Here is a 14,169-nt window from a genome sequence, read left to right as displayed (position 1 = left end):
TCAGTCAGAGGCTCTGTCAGCTCCCCTGCAGCAAGGACCGTTACAGGAGGTCTTTCGTGCCCACCGCAATAACAATATACAATATTCTCTCTGGACATGCCGAGAGAGGAGGGCCCTCCTCTCCCTACCCCTCCCTCTCTCCCCCCCACCTCTCCTCCCACCCTCCTGAATGTTGAATCCATACTGCACATGCACAGTGCACACTCATGCCCACGTTGCACTTTGCACACTCACAATGCATAGTCATAGCTATTAGGGATGGGCATTTCTAGCAAAAACACTATTCGAAATTCGCTGGCCAAATTCGAATTTAATTCGAATTTCGAAAAAAAAAAAAATGTAAAAAAAAAAAAAAAATTTTTTTTTTTTTTTTTTTTTACATTTTTAATTTTTTTTACATTGACATTTTCGAAAATAAAAAACAGTTTTGACAATCATGAGTGGTTGTGGTTCATTAAATATTTAGTAGGCTCAGGTCTGAGTGCCAAAGGGGTGCCAAAGTCACCCCCTCTCCCTCTTCATGGGATTTCATCCGCCATTCATTTTTCCATAAACCTTGCTTAAAATGCTTATAGCGATTTGACTATACTTAGAATCAGGGGAGACAATGCAACATTTCACTCAAAAAAAAAAAAAAAAAAAAAAAAAAAAATTTTTTTTTTTTCCGAATTTCGAATTTCAATAATAAAAGTCGACCTTGATAATAACAACGATTATTCGAAAATTCGAAATTCGATGCCCATCCCTAATAGCTATATTACCATGTAATATAATAAGCCATACAGGGTACGGCATAGTCATTGCAATTATAATATAAATAATCAAACAGTGTACAGCTTTAGTCATAGAAATAATAGTATTATTTAATATATACGTACAGTTTCTGGGAAACGAAAGATGTAACGGCGGTGGAGGTAAAGTTGTATATTTTGTAGTTTGCATATTTACGTATTGTATTGTTTCTTGCTTCTTTCTAGCAATATGTTGATACTGCTGTTTTTGCTCTGCACCTTACCTACGGGAATTTGTGTAACTTTTTATTGTTTAATTAGTTGTTGCTGTCATTGATGCTACTGCTGCTGTAACGCCAGAATTTCCCTACGGGGATGAATACAGTACTCTTATCTATCTATCTATCTATTTCTAGGGCTTCATGAACGCGCATTCATGAATGCGCATTTGGCCACGGGAACGTGGGTCATCCGCGTCAATCACTTCCTTGTTGTGAACTGAGCTAATGCTCCGTTAACTGTAGCTACTATACAGCTAATGATGTACGATTTAGCCTTTTATTAACTCATTGAGTGCCAGCCACTTTTGGAGAACGGACGCTCCCAGTGCCAGAGTTTCAGAGCGTTTTCAGTGATTTCTCGAGGCCCACAGAATATTGTGTGATATTACTATGTAAACACCGAACACGCAAAAAGAACAAGGAGACTCTATTGTATCATCAGCAAAAAAAAGTTTATTGATACCATTTTCCGTTCTTTAGTTATCAGCCGGAGAAGATAGGTCAAAAACAGCAAAAACAGGCATTTCCATCTAGAAGCTGAGATATTCAGCCTTTTGTGAAATGAAGCATTTCAAGCACATTCACTGACTCTAGCTAATATTTTCTGATGTAGTGACGTGGTGTAGTTGTGTGCTGCCCTGCGTGCCCCACCCCCCTCTCCCCCCGTCAGCTGCAAACTCCTCCCCACACTAGTAACACACAGCCTCACGCACCCAGCGTCTATTTTCGGAGTGCTTTTTGTGCGCCGCCTCCCAGGCAGCGCGACACAAAAAAGCCACACCGGACTGCAGGGAAAGGTTTGGCTTTTCAGTGTCGGCTGCTGCTTTTCTAGCGGCTAATCGTGTGAAGAAACTATGCAGACAGACAGACAGAGGCAGAGGAGCTCAGTTGTGTGCGCGGATTGACTGCTGTTGGCAGGCACCGTCAGCTCCAGACAGAGCAATCTACATGGCTCTGGGCTGCAGCATGAGCGGTTTCTCTTTGATCACGGGGCTTTTTCAGGCTGTATTCCGGACATTTCTCTAATCTGGAGCGCACTGTCGCCACCTGATGAGTCCGTAAAATAGGTTATACAGCTTCAATAGCTACAATATTTGTACAGGACATACATAAGGCTTTGATCCACGTCCCACCGTCAAAAAAGGCAATTGACGACAGCTATCGTCTTTGGCACTCAACGTTACTAATTACTTTGACGACAGGCGTCGTCATTGGCACTCAATGAGTTAAGATATAAAGTAGTTATTTTACACGAGTAGCCCACCAGAACATGTGTAGCCTACAGATAACTACTGATAACTGAAAACGGAGGTTTGGGATTGTAGGTGTGTATTCTGTGCTGTTGTGACATGGAGGAGATAGAGACCGCAAGCTAACACCATTAGCTTGCCTGGGTTTGTAAGGTAGCCTACTACCTACGGCACAATGACAACAAGCAGCGTCAGATGCGCAAGACGGAGGCAGAAAGACAGACTCCGCGCAGCCCTGTCAAGTAGTTTTCCAGTGGCCCGAAAACTATTCGAGCTAGACATGTCTTCGTGTTGTGCAGTGCGATGCCAGAATCGGAAAGCTATTGTAGCAGAGTATTCGGGTCCGCCTATTCACACTTGGTTAATAAAATAATAAACGATAGAGCCAGGCTGTAACGTTATAACAAGCTTCTCCCCACATATCCTGTTCTATGCAACTCGAGGGAACATACACAGCCTCGCACACATGCAATAGAACACAACACAACACTGAACAGTCTGTTACACTATCAACAAAGCAAGGACTAAAGTTTTACCGAATCCCGTCAACTCATACTGCTTTTAATGCTAACCGTAGGTGTCTTTGGTTGCAAGCCGAAAGAGGAAATCGTTAAAAATGCCCGACTTTGCAGTGCTCGCTCATTTCATATCAGGTAAACTGTAGTAGGCTGCTAGTAACAGCCACATCGCTCGGTTAGTTAACAACCAAGTAACGTTAAATAATGTCATTATTGAGTTGAACTGATTGGAACGAGGACATCATTAAAAATGCCCGACTTTGTAGTGCTCTTCATAATCAGGTAAGCTGCCTGAAACTGTAGGCTGCTCAACATCGCTCGGTTAGTTAACTCATTGAGTGCCAGCCACTTTTGGAGAACGGACGCTCCCAGTGCCAGAGTTTCAGAGCGTTTTCAGTGATTTCTCGAGGCCCACAGAATATTGTGTGATATTACTATGTAAACACCGAACACGCACAAAGAACGATGAGAGTCTATTGTATCATCAGCAAAAAAAAGTTTATTGATACCATTTTCCGTTCTTTAGTTATGAGCCGGAGAAGATAGGTTGATTTTGAGCAAAAACATGCGTTTCAAATTAGAAGCTGAGATATTCCGCCTTTTGTGAAATGAAGCATTTCAAGCACATTCACTGAGTCTGAAGCTAATATTTTCTGATGTAGTGACGTGGTGTAGTTGTGTGGTGCCCTGCGTGCCCCACCCCCCTCTCCCCCCCCTCAGCTGCAAACTCCTCCCCACACAACACACAGCCTCACGCACCCAGCGTCTATTTTCGGAGTGCTCCGTTTTTGTGCGCCGGCTCCCAGCACGACACGGAAAAGCCAAACCGGACTGCTGAGAATGGTTTGGCCCTTCGGCGTCGGGTGCTGCTTTTCTGGCGGCTAATCGTGTGGAGAAACTATACAGACAGACAGAGGCAGAGGGGCTCAGTTGTGGGCGCGGATTGACTGCTGTTCGCAGCCAACGTCAGCTCCAGACAGAGCAATCTATATGGCTCTGGCTGCAGCATGAGCGGTTTCTCTTTCATCACGGGGCTTTTTCCTGCTGTTTTCCTGACCTTCCTCTAATCTGGAGAGCACTGTCGCCACCTAATGAGTCCGTAAAATAGGTTATACACCTTCAATAGCTACAATATTTGTACAGGAGATGCAGGAGGCTTTGATCCACGTCCCACCGTCAAAAAACGCATTTGACATCGATCGACGTCATTGGCACTCAACGTCACTATTTACTTTGACGTCGATCAACGTCATTGGCACTCAATGAGTTAACGACCAAGTAACGTTACATAATGTCATTATTGAGTTGTGTGCATTATCAACATAACAATATATCTTTGCAAGTTACATAATAATTATCTACGCTATCCCCAGTTATAAAGGAATGCGCGATATGTATTGCTGGCCACTAGGCTTGGCCAATTGACAGCGCCAGTGCGTATGGGTCTGTAAGACATATCCCATTAAACAACGTTAATTTCGATGCATAACATTGCTTATCACTAGGCGATAAGCTGTGGTAGTAAGCCGAGAACTGCATTTTAAAACTAAAATATAACTGTGTGTCGCAGATGGGCACAGAGCAGTGCTGACAGCGGGGCTTTTACACAGTTCTCAGTGTCTGTCAATGCTGGGTTGACGGCTTTTTGCCTACACGATGCGCACGCAGCTCCAATATTGACAGCTGTATAAGGGGTCTATAAAACCTCTCAATAAAACTGGGTGGCATCTAACAATTAAAAAGTAAAGATGGGGTAAAAACAATTAGCACATTATCAAGTTTTAGTCAGTAGATCCCAGTATATTAATGTGATGTCAACAACTCAATCAATCTATATTTATATAGCACCAATCATAATACTCAACAGGGAGAAGACTATGGACTCAACAATTGAAACAATATATCGGCTATTATTAGACAAAAGGCAACATGCGATGGTGATGAAGAAGAGACACATCTTTGAAAGCTATCTTTCAAGTTTATTATGAAGACAAAAATAAACAACAAAATCCCCGGATCAATCCTGATCCTGACCCATGATAGCTGGGCGTCAGCAGCTGGCCTGGAGCAGTCCTAGTCCTCTCTCGGTCGTCACGTCAGTCACCCTGAGCAAACAAAAATGTTATTACTCACGGTTAACGTAACGCTAAACATTTAGAGCTCATTGTAGCCTATTATGCTAACGTTAAATTGCCATGCAGTTATAGACTAAACAGACCTGTTAGCCGTTTGACACACCATTCCAACAGCAATAAAGATGTATTCATTCATTCATTAAAACCCCGTAATTCTTGTATCATTTGACAACATACAATCAGGGGTGGGCAATTATTTTTCATGGGGGGCCACATGAGAAACCCAGATTGTTGCCGGGGGCCGAACAAATATTGTCATGCCGTAACCCATGGATGGGTAACTTTGATGATAGAGAGGGCCACAAAAAATGTCCTCGCTACCAGGTTTTGCTGAGGGCTGAACGGCGCAAGCGCGAAGAATTTGGTGCATTTGAAGCCAGGTTTAGAGGAATAACTCATTTTAAATTAACAATTGTGATGTCATTATTCAGTCTTAACCACCAATATTTGATCATTTTCTCACTCACTCCTATGTCACCACCTGCTCTCAGGGCTTGAAATTAACTTTTTTGACCACCTGCCAATATGGCTGCTAGATTTTAAAGTTACCAGCCAATTATAATTTCCACTAGCTGAAATGTTTTTCTTGAAATAAATCAGAATATGAGTGGGTTAATTTAAGCATAAGTATCAGTCAAGTGTCCCGGGATGATCAAAGCCTGTGTTGAGGGTCACACGAACAAAAATGCAGTCTTGAAGCTAAATAAATCCAAAACCAATGAGTTATTTGAGTTATTTAAATTTCTACTTCAATGTAGCCTTTTAGTCATAAAGATTATTGAAATATATTCCATATTCCAGACTGATATGCTATAACAGAAGTGGAGTATTCGCCAGAATATGACATGAACATTTGGAAACGTATTGAGTGGGTATCTTGCATGTTGCGTTCAGGTGCACTGTGTGTGTAATTTTTTTTTTTTTTTTTTTGCAATTCCATCGCGCGCCAGACAGGTGGCGCCATATTTTGCCCATGTGTGACATACAAGCTGGGTGTGTAAGTCAGAAGACTGATCGCCCAACTGTACCCGTGAATATAGATAGATTTCCCCGTAGACGAAACCCTGCTATAGCGACAGCCCCCCCAAAACTTTGTTTTTATGCCTCAAATTTGCCTCAAACATCAACTTAGACTCAAGGATGATCTGATTAGATTTTGGTGGTCAAAGGTCAAGGTCACTGTGACCTCTCAAACGCCATTTTCAAGCTTGTTAACGCGATATCTCAAGAATGCCTTGACGGAATTTAATCAAATTTGTCGCAAACATCGACTTGGACTCAAGGATGAACTGATTAGATTTTGGTGGTCAGGGCAAGGTTACTGTGACCTTTCAAACGCCATTTTCCAGCTTGTTAACGCGATATCTCACGATTGCCTTGACGGAATTTGATAAAATTTGCCTCAAACATCGACTTGGACTCAAGGATGAACTGATTAGATTTTGGTGGTCAAAGGTCAAAGGCCAAGGTCACTGTGACCTCTCGAACGCCATTTTCAAGCTTGTTAGCGCAACATCTTAGGAATGCCTTGACGGAATTTCATAAAATTTGCCTCAAACATCGCCTTGCACTCAAGCATGAACTGATTAGATTTTGGTGGTCAAAGGCCAAGGTCACTGTGACCTCTCAAACGCCATTTTCAAGCTTGTTAACGTGATATCTCAGGAATGCCTTGATGGAATTTCATCAAATTTGCTTCAAACATCGACTTGGACTCAAGCATGAACTGATTAGATTTTGGTGGTCAAAGGTCAAGGTCACTGTGGCCACTCGAACGCCATTTTCAAGCTTGTTAATGCGATATCTCAGGAATGCCTTGACAGAGTTTCATCAAATTTGCCTCAAACATCGACTTGGACTCAAGGATGAACCGATTAAATTTTCATGGTCAAAGGTCAAGGTCACTGTGACCTCACGAATGCCATTCCCAAGTTTGTTAAAGCGATATCTCAAGAACGGCTTGCTGGAATTTCTGCCAATTTGGCTAAAACGTCGACTTGGGCAAAAGGATGAACTGATTCCATTTTGGTTATCAAAGGTCAAAGGTCAAGGTCACTGTGACCTCTCGAATGCCATTTTCAAGCTTGTTAACGCGATATCTCAGGAATGTCTTGATGGAATTTCTTCGAATTTGCCTCAAACGTCCACTTGGACTCAAGGATGAACTGATTACATTTTGGTGGTCAAAGTTCAAGGTCACTGTGACCTCACACACCCAATTTCCAAGCTCTGTAATCCAACATCCCAGGAATTTCTTCCAATTTGCCTCAAATGGCGATTTGGACTCAAGAATGAACTAATGGCGGAGGCATAAGTCCACGTTGCTGTCGTTCTAGTTTGTTTTTTAATAAAAATCCTGTCAAATTGAAATCTGCAACTGCACGGCTAACAACCTCTAAGCTGCTCTAAAGTTGTCCGAAGTGAATTAGTTATCAATTAGTAATGGTATCGCATGCAGAAATGTCAAGAAACCTACCGCATCTCAACAATGACTGGTCTTTCAACTTTTATGTCTCGAGCTGCCTCATGAACGCGCATCTTCAGCGGGAGATGGAATACGTCATGGCACACATGCGCACTTCGCATTGGGCCGCATGGTCCGGAAGTAAAACCAGGAAGAAAAACCCCCTATGATGGCTTCATGCACCACTGAGCAGCCCCCGTCCGAATGCATGGGTGGGCGTGGCTCGTCCCCTATCCAGTTCTTTTAATACATCCATGGTTTAGGGTCTGTTGCTAGGCAGAGCGAAACGGTTTATGGCAGCTGCCGTAAACTATTTCGTTTCACTTCCGCGTCTTTCCGTTTCGGAGAGAGACTCTATAAACAACAAGAGAGCACTCGCGGATTCACTCGGCTTTGGTGTCATCTGCTGTTATAGGTAAGATGTGAGGCATCGCTATTAAATTTAGACTGTTTCATAACAAGCAAAAATGTTGCTCGTAGTTGCTTTAATATGACATATTTGGGTGATGTACCCCATCAAATTGCTGTAGTGGGCTGTTTTAAAGCTAGAGCAAAGTCTTGGTGTCATCTGAATGGAAGAATTACTAAATTTGAATATGAAAAATATTTACAATATGTTGGTATAATAAACTTTGATTACCAGTCCTTTTCATCAAATTAGTAGCTATAATTGGGAGTGATGGTGTTACAGTAGGCTACTGGTGGAAGTGCACGGTCACAATCTGGCCCTCTGGTAGCGAGGATTTTTTTTGTGGCCTTCTCTATCATCAAAATTGCCCATCCCTGCTCTACAGGCTCGATGTGTTGCTCATTTCAGCGTCGCCTCATCGATCGTCAGAAAACTGCTGTTTTCTGGCAATCGATGAGACTGACCAGAGGAGGCGCTAGTGCAGAGACCAGGACACATACACTTAATCCGCTTTCCTACCAGGGGCCAATTGTGCCTGTATGGATGACCGACCATGCCGGAGGTAACATGGGGGCTCGAACTTGCGACCCTCGTGCTGGTAGGCAGGGAATCTATCGCTGCACTACCTGGACTGATTTGAATGATTTATTTGTCTGTTGCTGAATATCAAAGCTCTAAAGAAGAATGACATTTTCTTTCTCATTCCATCTTCCCTCGTTCACCCTTTCTTTATCTCCCTCTCTCCCTCCCTCCCTCTCTCTCTTCCACTCTCTCCCTCTCTCTCCATCTCTCCCTCTCTCTCTCTCTGTCTCTCTCCAGTTACCAGAGTGTGGTTTCTATGGGATGTATGAGAAGATCTTGTTGTTCCGTCATGACCCGGCGTCAGAGAACATTCTGCAGCTGCTGCGGTCGGCCAATCAGATCCAGGAGGGAGACCTGGTGGAGGCAGTGCTGTCAGGTGACTTGGGACTTGACTCTGACTTGTACCTTGATGACTTGAAAAGGTTTCTAAAGTCTTGACTCCAAATCTTGTTTGTGTAAATGACTTTGAAAGTGATGAGATTTGTTGCAGCGCAGATGACTGAATTTAAATTCTGTTTTCTGAATTTGTATGGAATGATTGAATTGATTGAAGTTGAAACTGATTCTAGAAATCAAACTGATGATGGTCTTACCAAGTGTTTTATCCTATGTAATAAAACCATTATTATTGCACTGAAAAGTCCAGATATTCAGTTTTCTTTAAGATATTAAATTGATACTGTTCTGACTAGACTTTCTGTTCTACATTTAGACTTGACATGGACTTGACGTGTGTCCGTACGTGTGTGTGTGTGTGTCTGTGTGTGTTTGGAGCCTTGCCAGTGTCTCCGCGATGTTAAAACACGTTGTTTGACGCCAGCCTGCAGCGGCGCCAACCAGCAACAATTCCTCACGTGGAAATCAGAAAGACACAAACAGGAAACAGACATCAAACAGATGAGCAGCTCCTTCTAGCCGAGCCTGCCGATTGGTTAAAAACACCCTCCAAACATCCTGATAATTGCCATAATGCATGGCTGGAAGGGTTTTATTGATTGTCATGCCAGGTAACCGTGCTAACCAGGGAGCTAGTTAGCAATCTATCCTGTTTTTCTTGGGCTTCACAGTGGCAGAAGCGAAGTAGCTCCATCCTAAACACATCCAGCCCATAATAGTCATGGTGAAGAATCTCCTCAGGTGTTATGACTAAGAACTGATTTTTCATAGTTTTACTTCGTTTCGAACTTCGGCATCTCACACTATGCCAAGCTGCTGTCCGAGCAGCGACCCACTGGACAATATCCAATTTTCTCAAAAGTGACGCCTATAAAACCATCCATTGCGCCTTTAAGGCGTCATGGCTTTTGGCTATGTCACAGCCACCCGCTCCGCCCTGTGACCGCCACGTCACCTCCATGCCATGAGCCAGAACCCTCACTCCTGCTTTGTCCAGCAATCTGCGCAGACGTCCTTCTCTTGAGACCCATTGCTAGCAAACGGTTAGCTCTTGGCTAGTAGCCGATACCCGTCCCCTTAAGTTCCACAAATCACACGGGAGCGGCGGACGAGGACTGCGGGAGGTTTTTCTTCGACCCGGTGGCGAGCCTCCTCCTGGTCTCCTGGGTTATGAAGGGGGTATGCGGGCTGCGACCACGGGTGCGTAATGTCTTCCCTAAATGGGACTTGGTCACGGTGTTGGAGGGTCTCTCGGGTCCCCCATTCGAGCCCTTGGAAACTCTGTACCTGAAATTCCTGTCCTTGAAGACTGTGCTGCTGTTAGCCTTGTCTTCAGCCAAAAGGGTTGGCGACTTGATTGTCCTGTCGGTCCAGCAGGCTTGGTTGATATTTGCTGATGATGAGCGGAGGGTTACGCTTCCCAACCCCGCGTACCAGCCTAAGAATATCAACGCCAGCTTCAGGTCTATGGTTGTAGACCTGGCTGCTTTTTGTCCCCCTCCTTTCAGCTCGGTGGAGGTGCAATGCTTTTGATTTGATTTGATTTGATTTATTATCGATATACAAGACATTCAATCCAAGGGATAAAAACATGCTAAAGTGCGAACACTTATTTCCAGCACGGTCCCTGGTCTTATAAAACGGAGACATGCGAAAACATACAACATTAAGGGAGCAATACAAATCAAACAATGGTAAGAATTAGATAGAAAATAGGCAGATAAAAGTCAATAAGAAAGCATTACAAATCAATCAATAGTAAGAATTAGAAAAATAGCAATAAAAGTCAATTAAAAAGCAATACAAGATAACAAAATGGGAGAACTATATAAAACACGCTTTGCCCGGTGCGGGCGATCCTGGCCTATGTCGGCAGGACACGCACGCTGCGCACCTGTAACCAGTTGCTGGTTTGCTTGGGCCATGGGCCCTGGGTGGGGCACTGTCCAAGGAGCGCTTGTCGCACTGGATAGTGGAGGCCATTATTTTTGGCCTACTCTGCCGTGGGAAAGGCTTCCCTGGAGGGTATTAAAGGACGGCTTTCCCGTGGGGAATATGAATATATATTAAATCTCACGGCCCTAAGGTTTTCGAATCCGTTGAAATTTTTGAAATTGGTTATTCACTGCCATGCCTATCAAGCATCTATCACATTATTTCCATGTCGCTCTGACGCAAAACGCGTCAGAGCGACAATCCCCGCCTTGCGGAAGTCGTGCACCTATGAACTACAACTGTTGTTGGCCATGGTCCCGCCTCTAGAGGTCCTCCACGCCCCTTCAGAGGCCTTGACCAAAAACAAAAAGGCAGCCATCTTTTTCAACCACCTAGCCTGCTGTAGCTAATATTAGCTTTCCATAGTTCCTTGCAAAGAGACCGATCTCGGGAACGGAAGCACGTACCGACACGGGACTGGCGGCATTGGAAAGCTCGTCAAATTTTACATCTAGTAGTAGGTGGGTTGAAGTAACGAAATCAACGCTGAGCAATGTACCCGTTTTTACACATTTTTACAGAAAATAGTTACAACATCAGATGCGCGTAACTCCTACGAAAATGCCTTAAAATGCATGAATTTTTTTTTATGAAGACATCTCCCGACATATATACTTCGGTTTAAATTTGGTGCAATTTGGAGGCAATTTTATTTTCGATTTATTTCTTCTTCTCTATATGTTTTATTGTCGAAGCCTTCTTCTTCTTCTTCTTTGAGTTTTATGGCGGTTGGCAAACATATATGTGCATTACCGCCACCTACTAGAGTTTGATATCAGCCAAATACCTGAGGGGTGGGCATGGAAACGAAGGCCACGCGAGCCCAGTGCATTGTGGGAAATGTAGTATTTCGAGTCCCCGCACCCGCACCTCCCCCCACCCCCACCCCCCCCCCCCCCCCCCCCCCCACACAGAGTGGATTTTGGTTGATATCTCTGTGAGTAAACCTCCAATTTCAAAAATTTCAACGGATTCGAAAACCTTAGGGGCGTGAGATTTAATATATATTCATATCCCCCACGGAAAAGCCGGCCTTTAAGGCCCACTCTACGCGAGGTGTCGCGACATCCTGGGCGTTGTTGCGTGGTGTGTCAGTGGAAGACATGTGTGCGGCTGTCTCATGGTCTACCCACCACACTTTCGTTAGGTTCTATAGCCTTGATGTGGCCAGCGCGCCCTTGCGCACGCTGTTGTCAGCCGCCAGGCGGTAGATCCTTAGTCGCTCATTATGCCTACGGATTGCCATGTGCTCTGTTGCCAGCCTCAGTCTCAGGGTCGCACAAGGTGCTTCCTTGCAGCAAGGTTGGTTGGATAATTGGCATATTGTGAGATTCCGAAGTTCGAAACGAATTAAAACTTTGGGGTTGTCCTACAACCCAGGTTTTACAAGTGAGAATGAGGAATCTCACAATTGGCACATTCAGTGCCAATTGTGACATTTTTGTGACAATTGGCACATTCAGTCCTCAACTCTCCACCGTGATAGCTGATGTGTGGTGAGCGTTCTGGCGCAAACTGGCTGCCGTGCATCACCCAGGTGGGTGCTACACATCGGTGGTGGATGAGCTGAGTTCCCTCCCCCTCCCTCCCCTGATATGTGAAGAGTGTCTAGAAAGGCGCTATATAAATCCAATCAATTATTATTAATTATATTATTATTATTATAATTCACACATCTAGCCTTGCTACTTTCTTTGGAATAACAGATTGTTGGATGCTTTGAGTGAGGGTTCTGGCTCATGGCACGGACATGATGTGGCGGTCACGGGGCGGAGCGGGTGGCCGTGTCATAGCCAAAAGCCATGACGCCTTAAAGGTGCAATGGATGGTTTTATAGGGGTCAATTTTGAGAAAATTGGATATTGCCCAGTGGGTCGCTGCTGGGAAGCAGCTTGGCATAGTGTGAGATTCCTCGTTCTCACTCGTAAAACATTTTTTTTCTTTTTAAAAGACCCGTTCTCACTTAAGCTTGCGACGCAGCTGGAGTCGCGCAAGATCATGAGATCACGATCAAATGACAAATCCATCTTGCCACGCTCCAATCCATTGGTCTGAATCTGAACCAGTGGTTCACACCAATCAGCCTCATATGAGGCGGGGCGTTGGTGTCAGGCCAGCAAGAGCGAGCCTGTGATAGACGTGATAGACAGATAGTTCATCCAATCACCTGCCAGTTATTTTTTTAAAGTGCCAGCCCTTTGAAATGGTTTCCAGAGTGACTCGTTCCCAGATGGTTATGTGAAAACAAACCGTCTGGCCACGTCAGGTTAGTTATTACTCCCAAATCTTCAAAACCTGACGTCTGGTCAGGACCCTTGTCCAATAGACTTCTATAGAATTCCCACAACATGCAGGGTAGTCCAATAGACTTATGTAGAACTCCCACAACGTGCAGGGTAGTCCGATAGACTTATGTAGAACTCCCACAACATGCAGGGTAGTCCAAATGACTTCGATAGAACCCCCACCACATGCAGGGTAGTTCAGTACACTTCAGTAGAACTCTGACAACGTGCACGGTAGTCCGATAGACTTCTATAGAACTCCTGCAGGGTAGTCCAATAGACTTCTATAGAACTCCCACAATCTGCATGGTTGTCTGATAGACTTCTATAGAACTACTACAATGTGCAGGGTTGTCTGATAGACTTCTATAGAACTACCACAATGTGCAGGGTGCAATGTGCAGAATTTCCTTCGGGATCAATTAAGTATCTACCTAGGGTAGTCCAATAGACTTCTATATAACTCCCACAACATGCAGGGTAGTCCAATAGACTTCTATATAACTCCCACAACATGCAGGGTAGTCCAATAGACTTCTATATAACTCCCACAACATGCAGGCAGGGCCCGAAATTAACTTTTTGACCCACCGGCCAGTGGCGGGTAGATGGAAAAAATCTACCCGCCAAGCATATTTCTTACCGGCCAAAAAAAAAACGCATTTTTGTGTCACATATATCGCTATATATACATTTTTTTCAGTACATTTCAAGTAGATAAGGTATTACGTTGAAGAATACACACTTAAATAAGAGGCCAGAGTAAAATTTGAAGCAAATTATTTTAATATATTGATTGATGATTGATTAATCAATACATGTCAAGTCAATCTTATCAATACATGTCAAGTCAATCTTGAGCTTAAATTGTAACCTAATGTTAAACATCAGACTCCTCACTCTCTACCCTCTTTGCAGGATTTAACAGAACAGAAGTAAATTTGAAGGTTTTGTAAACATAACTCCTCAGACTCCTCACCCTCTCTACTTCTCCTCTTTTCAGCCAATGTGACACTGGCTCTGTTCATGGTCACGAACGGCTTCCAGCTTCATTGATTTACAACCGATGACAAACGTGTTGTTTCTATTTTTCTTTTTGGCATAATTGCGGCACACGGAACAA

At 43.9% G+C, this 14,169-nt stretch overlaps 1 protein-coding gene across 1 annotated transcript in view; it reads left to right on the top strand.

The window, feature by feature from the left end:
• Window positions 1–14,169, top strand: part of prkd1 (protein kinase D1) — a gene marked incomplete at both ends in the record, with an annotated part of 226,015 nt that overhangs the window by 56,006 nt on the left and 155,840 nt on the right. The window contains one exon of the mRNA XM_083634163.1: window positions 8,608–8,746. Within this exon, the coding sequence (XP_083490289.1) occupies window positions 8,608–8,746 (139 nt within the window). The remainder of the gene's footprint in view (window positions 1–8,607; window positions 8,747–14,169) is intronic.

The sequence above is a fragment of the Poromitra crassiceps genome (assembly GCF_964638095.1).
Source record: "Poromitra crassiceps genome assembly, chromosome: 3".
Lineage (NCBI taxonomy): Eukaryota > Metazoa > Chordata > Actinopteri > Beryciformes > Melamphaidae > Poromitra > Poromitra crassiceps.
This window is presented reverse-complemented; position numbering and strand designations above follow the sequence as displayed.